General features: G+C 39.6%; 1 protein-coding gene across 2 annotated transcripts; it reads right to left on the bottom strand.

Annotated features, from left to right (window-relative positions):
• Window positions 1-646: 646 nt before the first annotated feature.
• LOC107717222 (homeobox protein Hox-B3a) lies at window positions 647-18580 on the bottom strand. 2 transcript variants are annotated; one of them, XM_016523905.1, is made up of 4 exons: window positions 18530-18580; window positions 9809-9875; window positions 3183-3780; window positions 647-2480 (listed from the first exon to the last, which is right to left on the bottom strand). In XM_016523905.1, the coding sequence occupies exons 3-4, from the start codon at window positions 3670-3672 to the stop codon at window positions 1720-1722; spliced, it is 1251 nt and encodes a 416-aa protein (XP_016379391.1). In that variant the 5' UTR covers window positions 3673-3780; window positions 9809-9875; window positions 18530-18580; the 3' UTR covers window positions 647-1719. The 2 variants fall into 2 exon arrangements, with proteins under 2 accessions (XP_016379391.1, XP_016379392.1); XM_016523906.1 differs by lacking the exons at window positions 9809-9875; window positions 18530-18580 and adding an exon at window positions 6934-6992.
• Between the last annotated feature and the right edge of the window lie 1198 nt (window positions 18581-19778).

Genomic DNA, 19778 nt, shown 5'->3' with positions numbered 1-19778 from the left:
TGAGCACAGACAGCAAGGTTTTTTTTTTTTTTTTTGGCTACAATAATCGATCGAGATCCAACAAGCAAAAATATGTTTAGTCATCTATTATCTGTACTTTTCTTCTTTAAACTTGGGATTATTTGTAATCATTTGTTTTAATTCCATAACCAGTTATGAGTGTTCGACGATTTTATTGGACTCCCTTCACGTGACCATTGCAGGCGCGGCCTCCAGGGCTCTTTCACAGGCCTCGAAGATCCCCCACCCCCACCCCTTTCAGCCTTTGCCTGTAAATTCTGTGTAGAGTCTGTTTGGTAAACTCATGAACTTCTAGAGTGGAAATGAATAACATAACATTTTATTAAAGAATTGTTCAACAACCAACTCTTAACAAGGAAATAAAAGTAGTTACAAAGGACAAATGAAGTTCTCAAAATGTTTCGCTATATTTCGTCTAAATCTCGACTATGCGGGAACGGTTTGATTCCGTTCTTGCGCCCCCTGTACAAGTCAAGACATTATTTATACAAGGGTAACATAAACCTACATATCTCTAAAATACAAGAACTAAAAATTAATTTGTTACAATGACAAGAACACAGCGTCTTTTTATAACAGGTAGATACTAAAAAAGTACATTTTTATCGATATAAATACATGGGGATAAATAATACAAAAAAAGAAAGTATTTAAACTGGCTATAACAAATAAATATATATTTATGAATGTTCACTTGAACACACTTAGTGAAAGACGCTGATTGAAGGTCTTCCGATTCAAAATAAGATTTACTTTTCTTCCTCACCCATTAAATGTAAACTCTAAGTGCAACAATGATGCCCAGACGAGAGCGCATTAGGCGTAAACAAAGACGTCTGCGCCCTGGCTTGGTTTCCCGGACATGCATTTTTGTTCAAATATACCCTGTTTCCACGTTAAGTCAAGATATGAGAAAATGTGGGCCTTTCATATTAGTTTGGACTAATGTAGGCGAACCCAAAGATTGAGAAAGATAAAGAACTGGGTTATGAGGGAGAGGGAGGGGGCAGCGAGTTGAGAACGAGGGAATGAACTTTAATTTACTAGTATTCTCAACTCTTCTTTTTTACCCTGTGTCAAAGCCATAAAATTGTATTTACTTATAATTAATAGTGATAGGTAGCATAGTGTAAAACGGACTTAAAAGAGATGAATATCTTGATCACGGTGTCTTGCTGAAGACAAGGTGCCAGTCTACTGCTGTTTTGGGAACAAGTTAATTAAAAAATCGACTGTTTTTTTGAGACGTTTAAAAAAGGAGGTATGTGAAATAAGGGTGGTGGACGAAAACAATCCAGTGGTTTTCTTGCACCAGTAAATTTAAATGTAAGCTATACCGTACCACCCTCCAAAGTGTGAGGAATGCAGCAATAATGCTGAAGAAATACACAAATATTTAGGATGATGTAATGAGGTCGTACAGCTAGACAGTCTATTCCTTGGCATAAACTAGCCACTTTTCATGAAGTGTATCATTTAAAGGGGTATTCAGACCTATGGATACTAAATTCAGGTGTGTTCACGTATTAATGGAAGGACAACATTGACACAAACCGCTGTTCTAGTCATGGCAAGAAACCACTGGATCATCTTTTTCAACCCCATTGCATCGCCCCATGGGTTAGTCTGTTTCGTCTTGTCTTCCTTTCATTTTTTTCTTTATTTTTCCTGTTTTTTTTATTTTTTTGTCCAAACCTGCTACAGATGAGTCAACTTGGGTGCTTCTTGGATTCTACCCTGAGAAGGATGGTGCGCAGACAGATCCGTATATGACGGATGTGGGTCACACGGTCCATGGTGCTGGTTCGCCGACATCTGTGTGGCACCGTTGTAGTCCATGCTTGCTGACTGGTGGTGTGGTAGGTGATTGAGGCCATATATAGAAGGCCCAGTGGCAGGCATGGCATCAACATAGCTACCTCCCACATACACGGGGCTACCCTGCATGTTTGGTGTCCCATAGGTGCCACTGTTACCCTGTAGCCCGTGTGGGTCATAATCCGGTGCAGTGTTTCCATACTTCTGTTGGGGTGGGCAACCTTTCATTGGGTTCTGATAGGCTGTTGACATGGCGTATGCATGTTGATGGGGCTTGTTAAAAGATGGTGGGGAGGGAGCATCATAACTGCCCATTGAGTGCATAGAGTTCATAAAACCAGCTGAGGACTGCATTGGGAGAGGAGGGCTTCCTGTGGGGGAGGGCCCTCCTGAGGACGAGCCGATGCCTTTCAACTTTTGATCCTTCTTGTACTTCATCCTCCTGTTCTGGAACCAAATCTTGATCTGCCGCTCGCTAAGATTGAGCAGATTGGCCATCTCCACGCGCCTCGGCCGGCACAGGTATCGGTTGAAGTGAAACTCCTTCTCGAGCTCCACCAGCTGAGCGCTGGTGTAAGCGGTGCGTGCTCTCTTGGAAGCTGCAGAACCCGGAGGGCTTTTCTCACCACCGCTGCTCTCCGCTGGGGTGAGAATGAAATAAAACATAATTACTCCACACGGAAATTGAATGCATCGTTCCCACTAATAAAGCCGGCCATGAAAAACTTATCCCCCTGATATTGGTTGTCAACACTTCATAACTTTGGCATTTATTAAGAGACGCATGCCCTAACATTGACCTTGTGTATGTAAATCACATTACAACTAAAGCCCAGGGCCAGATTCATACTGTGTACTAGGCAATGGTGTGTTTGCTACATGGTTTGTCTTTTGAATGGTTTACAGGGAGGATTAAGACGATAGAAACCTCTACATGCAGATTCAGAGGGCTGTGGGATAAATCTTCTGTTATCTGGACACAATAATTATGTATGACAAGTGATGTGGCATTGCTGCCATCTAAAATCTGAACAATAATCTTTGTGTACTGATTTTTTTTTGTCTGATGGTTTTATAGTTAGAGTGTATAATCATATAATCATCACAATTCTGAGACTCATTTTGGTTGTACAATAAATTGAAATAGACCGACCTGTCCCCTCGTTAAACATCCAGCCACTAAAAAATATCGAAAACATTTTAAATGGGCATGGTCTGATTTAGTCCCACCCCCATTGTATCCCATTTCAAGCTAACAATGTTGGCCAACATCTGTCTCGGTCAAGAAGGGTGAGAAGAGGAGAGAATAGAACAGAAGAGAAGAGGGGGTTTGGCAAACACACCGTTAGCTGAGCTTGCACTAGGGGAGGTGTTTTTTTGCTTGGTGTTCTGACGTGACTCCTTCATCCACGGAAAGATTTGCTTCGTGAGAGCTGGGTTTGGGGCCAGAGAGGATGACTTGGATGACGATTTGGCCGTGCCCCCGCTGCCAGCCCCACCACCACCGCTACCACCTGGTTGCTGGGTGGGATTAGAGGCAGCAATGTTTACAGCGTTCTGAGGAGGGGAAACCTGGGGGGGTGGGTGGTGTTCAGGAGGCAGACTGGGCCGCATGCAGCTGCCATTAAGCTCTTTCGTCTTGGCATGCTGAGGCTGTGGGGGTGCGCTGGTGCCAAGCGACTGTAGGGAGCATGCAGACCTTTGGTAGTCACCCTCAAGATGTGCCGAGTTCTGGAAGGCTGGTGCTGGGGCATCATAGCCAAAACCGTTTGCCCCCTGGTACGAGTATCCTCCGAAAAGTGTTGAGTTGTCGTAGTAGGTCGTTTTCTGCATTTCCAAAAATCGAGTTACCGGCTACCAGGGTCCTGACGACCTTCTGGAAGAACATTGGCACTAGATGTCACGTGACGGTCTCTTTCCAATGGCCTCTTGGAAGCTGACCTGAAAGGTTATAAGAGGCACATAATAAGAGAGGCGCGAGGTAAATCCATCTTACTGCACTGAAAGACGCCATGACATGAATAGCATGTTCCCACAACGCAGCCTGCAGATGCTCTCTCTCTCTCTCTTTTTTTACCCCCCCACCCTCACTTTCTCTCTTTTGCACATCATAACAAGCCACACATAAGGGTTAGAACTACATTTCATCTGAATTGTTTAATCAAATTTTTGTTTCTATTGCATGTTATTTAAATTGTACTTATTATTACAGATTTATCTTGCTTCTGTCCCTTAAATAAATGTTTTGTGTTGTGATCATTGTTCTTACTGATATGCAAGTGTTTAGGAAAATAAATAAATAAAATACTCTCCTATTATAAAAATTAAGATGTTAGAAATCACTGGCCAAGATGTGTTTTAGGCTGACACTAGGGCTCCATTCTGAGCTTCTGATATTGTTTAAAAACATTTCATATATATTTTATTTTTGCAATTAAAACAGCACTGAACAAACACAATAAAAGACAACAAAGCGGTATTAAAAGAGAAAAATAAATATGGACAATACTGGCTAGCTCTGCGGACATATGAGAGCTCTTGCCTCCGACACAAAGGCCGTCTTTGGAAGGCTTTCTCCAGTTACAAACAAACGTATTTGGGCAACATTTAAACCTGACAACCCGGCATTGTGTTTCTTAAACTTTGTTGCTGGCCTTTATGAACGCATAGGCAAAGCTTCACCGGAAGCTTCGGATGGTGTTATTCATAATGGTCGCTGGACAGAAATAGACAAATCCAGCCCTTTAAAAAGCTCAAGACGTCGCAGCTTGGCTCTGGGGTTGCTGAGAGGACCGGGCGAAAACGATCACTCAAACACTTACAGGCACCTAGCATTTATTCTCACTCACTCGCCTGGGTAGTAAATTATTAAACAGACTAAGGGGAAGCCAAGATATTGCGTAAGATGTTTTAGGAGGACCACTGTGGCTTTTGTTTTATCATATACTTGCAAGTTCACTTCACAGTGGGCAATACAATTATTGTAATTATTTCGTGTCCTTCCTCCATAGCTACAAATTATATGCCTGAGCTGGAAATTTAAAATTAATGATATGTATATTACCATAAATGTACTAAAATGACTGGAAGACTAAATTAGTATTTTAATGCTGTCTTATATTTCGTTGGATACGTACACATACATGAAAAAAAAATGTAACGAAGGCCTGTTTTACATTAACCCTGTTTAGCGTCTTGTGATTGTTTATTAATTGAATTATTTGCTTTCGTTGCGAAAATCAAATACAAATACAATAAAGATAGAAAGAAAACGAAAGAAAAATGATTCATTTGATCAAGTAATGAATAATGCTGGTTTATATAATTGTATCTATCTATCTATCTATCCAATAATAATAATAATAATAATAAAGTGTTCCACAGATAGCATATGTGGTTTTGAAATACTATCTGAATTAATCATCCTGATATTATATTGTTCTAAAACAGTAGCCTATATGTATTTCTTTTTCTTTTGTTTGTTTAAAAACAAAAGGAAAAGCGATTGAAAGCTGCCATAACATTTTGAACCAACATTATAAGCTTCAGGGATCATAAATACATTATTGTAGAAGCTTAACTCATAAAGAAAAAATCCTTTGTTAAAATGAACTGGAATAGTCGGTGAATTTCTTTTTCGAAGATATAATTCTAAATGTAACGAAGGCCTGTTTTACATAAACTCTGTTTAGCGTATTATGCTTGTTTATTAATTTAATTATTTGCTTTTGTTGCGAAAATCAAATACAAAAAAGAAAAAAATGTTAATTTGATCAAAGAAAAAATAATACTGGTTTATAAGTGTATCTATCTATCTATCTATCTATCTATCTATATTATCAGAATTAATCGTCCTGACATTAAGACTAACAGTAGCCTATATGTATTTCTTTTTCTTTTGTTTGTTTAAAAACAAAAGGAAAAGCGATTGAAAGCTGCCATAACATTATAAGCTTCAGGGATCATAAATACATTATTGTAGAAGCTTAACTCATAAAGAAAAAATCCTTTGTTAAAATGAACTGGAATAGTCGGTGAATTTCTTTTTCGAAGATATAATTCTTTCTGATTATAAAATGTACTTCACTGCATTATATATTTTTAATCCTACTATTAATATTCTATTGTTTAGAAATAAATCTGTAAATATTGAGGAGAGGTTTGTGTTTCTGTTGTATAAAGCGTAAATGTTTGCTACAGCTTTTGGACATCGACTCAGTCTCAACACGTCACAAATGTCGGTCATTTATCTTCGAAGAGGACGGCCGGAATCCTAATCATTTACTCTAAGGAATTGTTCAGGGGAGAGAAAGGGGAGAGGAAGAGGGGGATATAAAAACAGGCATAATAGATATGAAATCATATCGCAGTTCCATTAAATGGAACACGTAATGTCTTGGCCCTCTTGTTACGGTAAGACAATAACCAACTTTTCTGTAGATCCAACCCTAACACAATTACGGAGTCGAGAGCGGACGTAGTAGGAGCAGGACCAACCCAAACGTCAACAAAAACAACATAACATTGCTTGGGCGCCTATTTGCTATTCGAAAATAAGTTACCTGATATATATGTACATTTCTAAAGAATAGCTTACATATAACCCCAAAAATATAGTAGGTAAATATTTCGATTAGAGACACCCACAGTCTTTGCATTCGGAAAGAATAGGCCTTGAACGTGCAAATTCAATATCAAATGAAAACACACCTTGGTGCCAATCGAACCATTTGCTGAAATCGTTAAATCATTTGAATATTTCATACTGACGTTTAACCACCGCATTTTATTTGCTCGCTTTAAAACACCAACTCAGTCTTGAAAAATGAATCGCACGCTTTTCTACCAAAGCCAAATATGAAAAGAAACATCCCACAGAAATGATTTCCTTTATGTAACAAAGCCAAAATTAGAGTAGATAATTCAATCTGGGGTGCATTTATTCAGAGGTAGCGGAAAGAAAGCTCCAGCTTCAATGGAAGCTTAAAGCATTGTGAACTCTTCTTGAACCGCGTTTGGAGTCATACGGTCATAAATCACTAGGACACACATACCGCCATTCACAAACTGATAGCCTATTTCAGACCAGCTTACCTTAGCCTCTGACGAGAGACGCGCGGGCAGGCATCATATTTTCCACATTCCGCCACGCTGCAATCAATAAAAAAGCCCAAAGCTCATACCAGTTTCGATATTCCAGCCAAAGAGCGCGCGTCAAACGCCGGGTATCTCGAGCACGGCTGCCCCGCGCCAGAGTGCGGGCGCTGCTGAACGATTCCCCTCGGCTCGCGAAAGGGGGAGACGGTCTAGCATGAAAGATCTGAGGTATGCGAGGGGGGCTGCAAATGGACAGGCAGCACTGCTCCTGGCCGCCCTGTCGACTGGTACGCCCTGCTCGCAGATAACAATGGCCTCAGATTTCGCCTTCAATCTCCCCTTGCCTTTTCCTCACGGCGCAGAATTGAACATCATAATCCGAGGTGGGCTCCCGATTCGCCGTAACATCTCCCTGTCTCATGTCGGGGCCCGTGGTCTGCTGGTATTATTTGCTCGTCTTTGCTAGGTTATTGTATGTAGTCAACACCAGGCCTTTCCAGCTATTGTAAATAACGGAGCAGGCTGGATGTGAGAGGCGCAAGCGTTAATCCCCATCAAACAGCGTCACCAGTGAAAACTTATGCTAATTGCAGGCGCTCGGGACAAGATAAAGGTCTATAACGGAAGCTGAAGAGTTTTTTCCCCGAGTCTCTTTCACTTGTGTGGTTTAACTATTATGCTCTAGTTATCAAATAATAATAATAATTATTATTATTAAGTAAAAAGAAAACAAGTAGATGGAATAGAAAAATAAGAGAGAACGCTAGTGTCAGAGGGTCCTTTTTTAAAATAAAAAAGAAAACAAGTAGTAGAATAGAAAAAGAGAGTGCAAAAAGAAAAAAATAAAGTTTTTTTTTTTTTTTTTAATATTAAGAAGCTCTGTCGAGACCTGGTCACACAAGTCCTGCGACTATCATAGATGGCGCGTGCACTTTAAAAATAGACGAGACAGTTCCTTCTGTTTTTACTGTAGGCTACAAAAACGACAACATTATCATCATATCATTTAAGGATGGAGGACAGAATGGAAAAACACGAAAAGGAAACGAGGAAGAAAGCCGGCGCGAGAGCAAAATGGAAAAAAAGGGGGGGAAACACCAAGGTGTTCAGAAGATATTGCTAGCCAAACACCACGTCTCCCTCTCTCTCTCTCTATTTTTATTATTCAGGACACTACCCCCGTCGTTTATGGCTACGTAAGATTTATGACTTCCACCATACACAGGCAGCTGTAAACAGGCAACTTTAAAAAGATGCATTTCTTCTAGGTGCTTGAATAGGGAGCATCACCAACGGTGTGGGAGGAAGGCACAAGGCAAAAATGTAGGTGTCTGCAACTTTTTACTAAACGGTATTGTTCCTTATTTTGCAACCTTTGCTAAAAGGATCCAATGGGGAGCCACTTAAAAGGGCACTAATTAACTAACACGTGGGCTGAGGCAACGAAATGCAGAAAACACAAATTCTACTCTTCTATTTTGCCATCTTTCAGCTGTGATATAAACATTAACAAACTGTTATTGTTCAGAGAGTTTGTCGAATTTTACAGTTCGGATTATGTCATGCTGGTTTTCATGGACTGTGAATCATATTGTTAATTTTCAAAAAGGACAGCATATTGAGCTGCGCGGTGATGGATGTTACATTTATCGTTCTTTTTCATTGGAATACAAAAAAGACAACCACAGCCTCGGTGCTTTATTTCCATGGATGTACATCTCGAGAAACCAGAAACAAAACTACACTTTCGGACATTCTATCCACCTCACTCCAATCCCTGGATACTCCTTTTTTTTAATTAAAATTGAGTTCGTTTTAAGTCTAATGTATGTCTGTGTTGAAAAAGGACATTGAAGAAGTATTAAAATTGTAGATTATACAGTTGTATGGAGTATTTTAGTTTGTGATACGTCATTTCTACAGAATTCCATTTTTAAGAACAGTGATAAAAAGAAAAAAAAAGGTTTTGCAAACCATTGCCTGAAGTCAATTACAATTAGTACTGTAGGAACAATTTAAAGAGGAAATTGTGTTACGTCAATAGGACATTGGTCTTAAAAAAATAATGGCATTAATGGAAATATATATTTTCAGATTGTTGTGCCCCTGAAATTAATATATGGCATACAACAAGACGGCAAATATCTCCAATAGCCTTTTGGCAAAACAGTTCATGAGCAGCTGTTAATGTTGTTGTTTGGATGTTTATTTACATGGTAAAAACATGTTGTGAATGTTATTCTAGCCTGGGACTGTGAGTTGCGAGTCACCGTTTGCTAAGCAATTATTTAAGGTGTCAAACGATTTTTTTCAAAGACTCTGCAAATAAATGTCATGCATGAACAGCCCCAAAAATGAAAAAGCACGTAATCACCATCCACGTCTCTATAAGTCTATATCACTGCAATGCAGATTTCACAGGCTGTCTCAAACAAACATGAACCGTTTTTTCCTAATGGCAACATTCTTTGTATACATTTCAAAGAAAACGTGGATGCAGCACACAAGAGATACGCATCTATAAATATAGCATATAACATAGGGGCCTGATTTTTTTTTTTAATGAAATTTGTTCACCCAGTATGCAACGGTATAATTGCCATCAAATTGGGTTCATTATATGCAATCAAACATGCATTTGTATGGTACTGCATTACATGCTATTGCAGCTAAAATTCTGATGTTGCATTGTATGAAAATGTCTTTGTAATTAAAACATTTTAATAAAACATTTGTTTTATTATTTAAATCAGTAAAAATCTAAATTCAGATTTCATAATAATACCAATGTTTAAGAAAAAAAAACTCTTCCTCAGACACATAACCAAAGGGTATAAATCACTGTCAAACGCAAAAAGATTGAATCACTTACCGAGATATTGTCCTTTATCACTTCTAGATTTTATGCAAGGATACAACTTCTTGATAACGAGAAGGAACTGTAAGTAGAGGAACAGAAAAAAGGAGAGATGCTATCAAAACGGGGTCGCCAAAAATCCAATCGAGAACACCAGACCTCATGTAGAGAAATTGACCTCGAAGACAATTTGATGGTTGGCCACTGTTGACCGACATGTTAACCTTAAATTATGTTCGGGAATACAGAGAGAAATTCCAGGCCAACGAAAATGTTTACGCTGTATCCCAAAGTCCCTTACTTCTATTGATTTTCAACATGTATTGAATTAAGTATGATATTTCTAATCATTTAAAACAACCTTTGGCCTTGCTAACGGATTTACTGACAGAAGGGTAATTTGAAAACCCAAACCATACATGCGCTCAAACACTGAAAATATAGATTAATAAAGGAATAAAAACGTGATACTGAAAATCTGTAGTTAAATCGCATTTTTCCTCAGAGTTTAATAGCATAACAAGCTCTCCTGGCCTTGTGAAAAAAGAATGGCCTACTTTTATGTTAAGGAATATTTAGTTATTTATAGTTAAATAACATCCCCAGACAAAAATAGATAACAGATAAAAACAGATAAACATATAATAATAATAATAATAATAATAATAACAATAACAATAACAATAACAGCAACATTAAACGTTTAAATATAATCATCATATAAATCAGACAAATTACGAAACAGATTGAAAATTATTAAATATATCATGCAACAACGTTCGGCGACCACTGAGAAAATCATGAAGCGCGAGCCCAACCATTCTGGTATAAAATCCGGCCATAAACTTGATAAACACAATCCTTAATCCAAACGGGTGCCCTGGAGGACCGAAAATGGATATATACAGTAGGCGATGGCCTGAACAGAAATTGAATGAAATGGCCTTGCTGGTCTGCATAGCAGCGCTTATTAAAAGTGGAATAAAAACGTTGGACGGTTTCGTTCGCCGGCTCGTGACAGCTACCCCAAACACATAAATCAAAACGAGGATTCCCCCGACCTCCCCGACTCTGCGGCCTACAGCGCTATAAAGTTATTTATTGCATCCCCGCACTTACGCACGCCGTTGGCTCGATTCCATTCCCAGCACCCGGGCCCGTTTCTACCGCTTTCCGGGTATTTTTGGGTCGATTCGTCCCCGGTAACACGCCAGCGACCCGCAACCTTGCTGGACTAACCTAAAGTTACCTATAAAGTGAAGGGTGCTCGTGCCCCAGCAAGCAGGAACGCTGCTGCTCTCCGAACAAAGGGAGGAGGCAGCTCCCAGCCAGAAGAGCTGATGAGCCAATTTTTAGTGAGGAAAATGGAAGAGAAAGCAACCACAGAGCAACGGCTTAGCAGAACCAGAACCAGCTTCTCCTCTATTACACGGAAAGCGTTCCAATAGTGTATATTTATTGTTCAGGCTATAGAAGGGTCGGAAGGAAACAACAACCGGATTCACGTGCGCTCATTACTGCAGGCTTTGCAACAAAGGGCTCCTGCATCATTTATATAAATGCATATTAAGTGGATGCAGGGCAATGGGAGATTGTGTTGGGTTTGTATGACCGTTTAAATATAGTAAAGCTACTCTTATACTGCATAGCTGCATATAACACTGTGAACTTATTTGCACTCATGTCTACTCACTTATAAACCAGTTACATTTTCACCTCTATTATCCCTCACCCTCGGATATTGCATCACCCACTGTATGGTCATAGCCATGTGTAATATATGTTTTTGTTTCAAAAATATGCATGCAACACGTACGTAAGAACACGGGAGAGAGAAAAAACACGCGAAACTAAAAGAGGCGCGCGGCTTGGCTTTGACAGATTGGCACTGGGTTTGCAGCGTGACCTTTCCGCGGAGGTGCGATAACTCACCAGATTAATGATCAATCAGAGGTACTTTGGAATCCCCTTGTAATGTCTTATATTTATGCATTAATTTCCCGTTCTGTACGTCCACAGGCTCTTAAAAAGCACGTATGGCACCTTCTGGAAGTCAGCGCAAATCCGACCTCATTCCATTTGTTGTGTAATTTACCAGGCGGTTGTGAACTGGCGACTTAGTAGTGACTACCTTAAGGGCCCTCTTTCCAAATCCAAAATAATGCCCTGAATCCTTTTTATCCTTTTTAAAGTCTCTAGTCTAATAAATCCAAAAATAGGAAATATGCATTTTCATTTGGAATCCGCAATTAATGACTCGTTTTCTTCAGTGACACCCAGCAAAAACACTGAAATCGCCTCCCCATCACAGAAATGGTGAGCTTTCATCAAGTCCGTTCGTTGGATTCCAGTGCTTTGAAAAGTAATGAGCTCGAACGCTTAGCATACCCGAATGCCGAGAGAGGAGGCTGTTTTAAGATGGGAGCGGCTAGCTATGTCTTCTTTTCTCTTGCATTCTGGCGGATGACATCCAACTTTCAACACCACAAACTTCAGTGTGAGGCCGCTGGATACGTTAGGCCTTCTGTGGCCAATCTTTGAACGATTAAAGGAGTTCTTTCCCTCTCTTGCTGTGTGAATGGGCAGGGGGCTTGGTTTCTGACACCCACGCATATAGCATCAACTAAAGATTTCTGGTTCGCCTTACTGACCTGTGCGCAATGGTCACAACAAAGACGCGCGCCAAGAAGAACTTTTTCTCATATGCGAATTAATCTTTCTTTATTGTTTAAGAGTGGGGTCAGGTGGTTTTCTTTGTGTAAATGTTATGTTTGTATTACTTAATGATATATTGTTTAATTGACCCGCTCTAAAGCTTAACCGTGATTAAAATATCGTCCAAGTGGACTTAATGGTAAGGCTAACTAAACGAAACTAAAAACCCGAAGATTATGCATTAGTGCGCAACGCCCTGTAACCATCCTTGCTCTAATAGAACTCATTCAGATGGTATTATATCAAAAGTGATATTCATCCAAAAGGTTTTCGACCACAAAGTTAATTTTTAAGGACCATCTGTGCATAGGGTGGATAATGTTTAACTTTTTTTTTTGAATGAAGACACTGACTGAGGAAGAGACAGGGTCTTTGGGTCAACCCAGGCCCATGCCCCCAGGGTCCCCAAAACTGCCAACTTCACAAATCTGACAAATGAGCAGAGAAAATAAAATTGCACCCTGTTAGAAGTGAAACAGTTGCAGTTGGATCTAATTTTAACTTTAAGAGTAAAAGATAAGTTAAATCAGCCATTGAATGATTTATTTTGTGGTCGCCATGTAAATACGCGCTTTAGCAAAGCTACATAACTCCACACACCATTGCAGCACTGGTGCCCATGAAAATTACAGACTGATAATTATGACAGCAATAAACTATTCTTAGACTGGAAAATATATACATAAAAAAAGCTTTATGACCTAGTTGACAATCGCACTGTTCTTTAAATGGCTCTCTCTAACTAGTCCTCTCTCTGTACTGTCAGTGATTTATGATAAAATCAATTAAATTATATCCACTTAGACTTTTGTGGTTTTATTCAGACCTGTACGCTAGTTCACGGAAACCGCTGGTCACAATTTCTCTTTTGGACTAACGACCATCAAGACAACAACAAAACCAAAAGTACTACTTAGAGAAGAGATTTTTCAAAATGTGTCAAAGCGCGCAGATTGACTCAGATGACTGTTTTCTGAGCTTTTAGTACCTTTTGGTGCATATGTCTGCAAGTGACAATGTAGTTTTTACTTGTTTGATGTCAAACATTTGTGTCAGAACCTGTAAGTGATTTATAGTCAAAGTTTGTTGACATTTAATTATATTATGTTTTCGTTCTATGTAATATGCAAAAGCAAATTTCTCCCGTCTTAATTAATTGAAAAGGACAAACCATATAATAGACTAAAGTGTTACATTTTACGAGCCGTCTACCTTGAGGCCACATTTGAATTATTAACCGCTCCTCTATTACCTTTGACAGCCAGCGCCTACTGTAGGTTTTAGGGACACCAGTCGTTTTACAAGCAGCAAAATGTAAAAAAATAATAACAAGACAAAATGGCCATAAGGCCATTTTGGGATACCTGTGGCGCGTTCAGTGGAGAGCAAAGCAAAGTTCGAAATTAGAAGCTGTTAGTAGAATAAGCAGTCCTCTGTTTAGGTCATAAATCTGTCTTCTTTTTACACTTTCAGGCCTCTGCGCGAATCTCCACACTTCTCCAATCAATTTGCATTTGAGAAATTAGGCTGACTGATGAGGAAACTTATGAGGTATAATGTCGATAAAAAAAATTTTTTTAAAACAAGTTTTTTTAAAAATATACAGAACCCCAGGCTAATAAAAGAAAAGCAGTGAGGTATGTGGGGAATGAGCCAACTTTTAGCCCTCATCGGTTACCAATTTGAAGGCAAGTGTCTTCGGTTGTTTGAAAACAAAGAAAAAAGTTTTCGAAGTCGGGCACACCCAGGGATGACTCTAGGTCACACAACGGATAATTAATGACTTGTCGGCAGAAGAGCTCGGGACACAAGGAAGAGTCCAGGCATGCGGCATCATTCGAAGCTTGCAAATCTTACCTGACATCCAGCATTCCTCCCGATCTCTCGGCTGAAGATGGGTCTTTGTTTTTGGAATATTTACGCAAAACGACGGAACAGATTGACTGCCATGCAAGGATTGTTTTATAGATGTATATAAATGGTTGCTCGATGCGAGAAGGTAACGTTTTATAGCTTCCTTGCCGATTTTTAAACGTCTGCATAAAACAAAAGGAGGCTACTTTGTGGATCAAAGCGTTCATAGGCGCGTTGGGAACTGCTAATGCGCGCGCACTCCACTTAGGCGTCCACAACCCCAATACTCCGGGAGCTCGTTTTTCCTACAGCCGAACCCCAGGCTCCGAGTCTTGGCGTGTGACTGCTCTGGAGCACCACTCACCAGCAGGCGAAAGATTCCACCTCTAGCCTCAAGCTGTCTGTTCGCCTCTCGCTGCTTGCGCGGAACAGGGTGGATTGACACGGTGAACTAGTGAACCAGTGGACTGACAGGACACACAGGGTGGAGAAGCCAACGGGGTTCGTTTGTCCAATAGGGGACTGCACGGCTACGGGGCCAACACATGGGCCATATGGTTATTGCAACCTGCAGGCTTCGGCAAGGGCGAACACGGTCAACCTCATTCCGATAATTGTTCCCTTCCCTGTCGACATCCAACACGTTTCTTGTCTCCTTTTTTCATTTTAAGGGAATGATGCCAAATTCCAGTAAATAGGAAAAGCGTGATACTTTTTCTCTTGAGTCTACAAAAATAAGCTCGCGCAGTCTTTCATGTGGTAGCTTCAGTCGGTTTTGTTTTTCTAGCTTTGCCCTAATACCTATTGCCTGCATTCACTAGCCTTACACTGCAAACCTTCAAGTCACTGCACTTGGCTTTCGTTCTTCGAGGCTTTTGTGTGCTAGGTTGTACACTACCCACGCAGAGATAGCAGAAAACAACAGGCGCGTGCGCTCACACACACCGAGCAGACATAGACGGAAGTTCAATTATAACTATTTAAAAGTGTGTTGATAGTATCCATGCTATTCTTAGCCACTGCATAAAAAGGCAGACGCTGGCTCGAACATTTCCGGCTGAATTCTCTTATCGCGTTCCCCCATGCTCCTCAAATGGATGAAAATCCAGCATGTAGCCTCTGGATAGCGTTTCTCTGCTCATTTTTCATGTGCTTTCAATCGCTGCTCTGTGTAGACCGTTATGAATTAGAGAGAGGTTTGATATTGATTTATTTCCAAATGGGTAATTATTCGTGCATTAGAAGACAGGGGAAACACCTGGAAAACTCACCTAAGCTAACATAAAATAAATCGTAGCTACATACAACTGCTACTGCTGGCCTAATAAAATGACGAATTCAATGAGAGACAAAAGGGCTTAAAGATTCCGTGTGGGACCAAAAACATGATTGCATTTAGCCACCATGCTTAGTGATAGTTTTGATAGTCACTGTGATCGTTTAGTGATTGCGAAAACACAACTATAATCGTTGAACATCCAGCTATGATCGTTTAGTGGTACAAACATACGACATTTATTTTTTGTATTTTTATTTACGACTTATATTTAACATTCCACAGAAAATGATCTGCATCATCTAAGATAGCCATACCGAAATCTCTTTATTATTATTATTATTATTGTTGTTGTTGTTGTTGTTGTTGTTGTTGTTATTATATTATTATTATTATTATTAAATATATTTTAAAATTGGATTGTCTTACGCTTATGTCTTGCTCTATCAAGTGTGGTAAAATTTGCTTTAAATTAGTCAAAATGATAGAAGGTTTGAAAATTAAATTGCGAAACAGCAGCTTAGTTTATACATTGCTCCATCTTGTTAGTGTACATTTGGATGCAATAAGAGGACAATATGGCCAACATCCAATCCAAAGACTAAGGAAACTTGCTAGTGATGAACTATCGGAATACTGTTTGATAAACAAGAAAAAAGGCCAACAAGCATTAACATCTCCCGTCATATACACAGGCCTATTCATTACATATAATTATCAAAACGCAAAATAAATTGATATACAATTATTTGAATTTACTTTATGGACATTTAAATGGTTTTACTCCAGGATTGTAATGCTGATGCTTACACTGCTCGTAATTTGTACGGCTGTCATACTAAGATTTAAAACGTAACAATTATTAATGTGGTCGTTAATAATTATTAATTAAATATAAAGGATGCATATTTTATTGCATAAATGTTATTTAATCTATATCACTGACTTTTGTGATTAACCTAACTATACGACTACACATGAACACAACTATTTTTTCTGCATAGATATAGGGACTCTTAAAGTCTTTCTAAACTGACTGGCATTTTGAATCATTTATTCAACCTCGGCTGTCACTAAACTCGTGAAATCAGATATGAGATCCGCCTGGCGAGTCCCTGCACGAAAAAATGTCCCATCTTTTCGCCCCCTGCGCATCCTCCAAAATGAGCTCGAATATTGTTTTTGACACACCGCCCGGCAACAAGGAGCGCTGCTGGAATTATACATTTTGAACGTGTTCGCCATGCCGGTGTGCCCATTAATATTTGATAGGAGCCAAGGAGTTATTCTAATTTTGCTACACAAAGGTTTGTATTACCCAGGTGGGGAGGAGGTGAATAAAACAATGGCAATGCTATAAAGCAAAGGGTCCCCGGACTCATTATTATTATTATTATTATTATTCCTGCTGCTCATTTATTGTTGTTAACAGTAACAATAACAATTATATTTTTATTTTTACCTTAAGCCCATGGATTACAATAAACGTATGTTTTTATGTTTGTGTGAATAAAACAATAAAGATCGATTAACCTCTTTGTTTGTGGTCGTCTTCTTCAGCGGCGCATGTGCATTGCACAATTATGGCCATCTCTACGAAATAACATTAACACGTCATAAACAAGATTTACTACAGGTAAAGTTGCTCACTTGACAAGCCTCCTCCTCGTGAGCAGATAAGGGGGGAATACAGTTCAAATAGCATGCCAGCCAATGAGGCATATTTCTGTGCTATTCTTTCAGTTTTCACAGTACTGAAATCACTTGTAGGGGGGAAAAAAGGTTTGTAACAATGAAAAGGCTATCAAAGTCTTCTGTGCTCAAGCAAACCAGAAAAGCCTACTCTTAAGTTTGTAAAAAAAAAAAAAGGAATTTCAGGGGAAAAAAGACCATCTTTGTGTCCGAGAGGGTAGTCCGTGACCCTCTTTTAGCTTAAAGGCAATTCAAGCTCTGACAGTGTTCTAGTTAAGAATAAACTAAAGCAGTAGCTACCCCTTTCTGCTCAGTAAGTACTCCAATTAGGTTTTTACACCATGAAGAAAAACAGCTGCAGTCCAGGTATGAGACCCCTGGCTAAGTTTCCTGGCGGGCGCGGACACTTTTATGAGATTTACAAGGCGACGAGGCGTTCCCGTTTTGCCAAATTTAAACAAATCTTCCCTTAATTGGTAATTGCATATTCAGTAACTCAAGACCTGCAGCTACTTAGCCTTCATATTAGTCGCTGATCCATTGTCGTAAATCGTTCGCGATAATCAACTTGGGGGGCTTAAAGATGAAGGGAGAGGGCAAAAGCGAAGGGTTCGCGGGCCGTTTTCGAAACAGAAAGTCGGCGAGCCTAAACGGTAATCCGGGGAATCTCTTCCTCTTTCCCGCATATCGTCGCTCGCCCATCATTTTCAAAGAGAAATGATTTATCGCGCAGACGGCCATAAACAACACAACTCCCTCACAAATACACAATGGCAGCCCCGCTGCTGCTGACACACATATCACTATAAATCAAGCGAAGTAGCTGGCTGAAAAGACGGTACAGAGAGTGAGAGAGAGAGAGAGAGAGGGACATGCAAAGGAAGAGAGAAAGATGGTTTATGTGGGACGGTGAAGAAAAGAAGAGTAACACGCTGCTTTTCAAAATATATATGTAGTGATATGAATGGAGCACGGTGTAATGCTATGACATGTCGCATCACTCCTGTTGGCAGCTGAATTCAAACGATGGAATGGGTTTGTGAGACATACATGCATGATGACAAGGGATGGCGAGGATGAGTATTTCTGGACGATATTTACTGAAACACCACAAAACAGCAAATAAATGCAAGGAGTCGGGTAAGCCTGGAACGGTGGCGGCGGTTGAAGTGGCGTTCCCCGTTTCCTCGTATACTCACAAGCTTCACACGGTGAGACGCTCCCCCGTCCAAATTTGTTTCATTGCAGCCTCTGTGAGGGTCTCTGCCTGTGCTTTTTTTCGCTCCGCTATAGGGCTTGTTTTTAAAAGGACAGTTGAATTTCACGTCAGACACTAGGAGACCATGTCTGCGATATTCCTGACGAATACATATCTATTCTGCAACCACTGCATTAATTATTTAATGAATCACGTGACCAGGAGGGGGATGGGGGCACCACGGCTTGCACGCTCGCGGGATTACTATGACCCAACACTCCACAGCTACACTACATTCTGTTCTGTCCTTTTTATTCGTAAAATGAAATTCTTCATACTGTTCAGGACAAAGGTAAAGAAAAAAGTTTGTTACGGCACGAATGTGGGCTATATGTGGTAAATGGTAACCTATATGGTAAACATAGGCTAATTACAAAGGGTTGTTTTGCATGCAAGTGGTACAAGTTTTCTGTCTTTTATAACGCCGAAGTATTTTTATTACAGACATTTTTTTATTAAAAATTTTGTTTTTCATATTATTTCCGTATTCAGTTGTTCCTTTGAGAAAGCCTACATTTGTAATCAGCATTTTATATATTTTTTTTTTAACTTTGCGATCATTTTAAAGTCAAAATATTGTCCTTAATGTTATACTGATGTCTTGTTTGATTTCTCTGTAACACTACTTTGAATATACATTAAATAATGATAAATAAAAAAGAAACTCTCTCTGTGTGAAGAAATTCTTACGATAACAAGCACTCTGATGAATGACTGTTGGCATTACAACTGATATCACATACCCAATTTTCATCACTGATTCTTTGCCTGCTTATTTAACACTACAACCACGCGTTTGTGACATTTTATCGAAATTAAGTCAGTTGAACGGTTTAAACATTTCCAATGCAGAGAGCACCTTTCTAACAAGTTAGTAGATTTGTTTGATTTAGCTCAAATTTATCCACATTATCAATCTGTTATTTTTTATATTTTAATTATTATTATTAATAATATGTTGTGGAGTTCTTAGGCTGTGTAAAGACAGGTAGCATGCGACAGATAAGGGGGGGGGTATCTCTTTTGGAGACCCTGCCGCGAGCCCTAAGCAACAATGGGATGCCCTTCTGCACAGCGCTGAGGCAAAACGGAAACAATAGACCTGGGGCTGAGTCAAAAGAAAAGGAGCAGTACAGAGACTTTGAAGGTCAAACAATAGCCTGACTTGCTGTGTGCTTCGAAGAAGTCTA

Source organism: Sinocyclocheilus rhinocerous, unplaced genomic scaffold (assembly GCF_001515625.1).
Source record: "Sinocyclocheilus rhinocerous isolate Xijiao unplaced genomic scaffold, SAMN03320098_v1.1 scaffold3377, whole genome shotgun sequence".
NCBI classification, from domain to species: domain Eukaryota; kingdom Metazoa; phylum Chordata; class Actinopteri; order Cypriniformes; family Cyprinidae; genus Sinocyclocheilus; species Sinocyclocheilus rhinocerous.
The sequence above is the reverse complement of the archived record's forward strand: the minus strand, read 5'-3'. Positions and strand labels throughout refer to the sequence as shown.

Bases quoted from the DNA above. Each gene is read 5' to 3' on its own strand.
- LOC107717222 (XM_016523905.1), bottom strand. From the start codon at position 3,672: ATGCAGAAAACGACCTACTACGACAACTCAACACTTTTCGGAGGATAC. The intron at 2,481-3,182 runs GTGTGTTTGCCA...TTCTCACCCCAG, and splicing joins TAGTGCAAGCTCAGCTAACG to CGGAGAGCAGCGGTGGTGAG.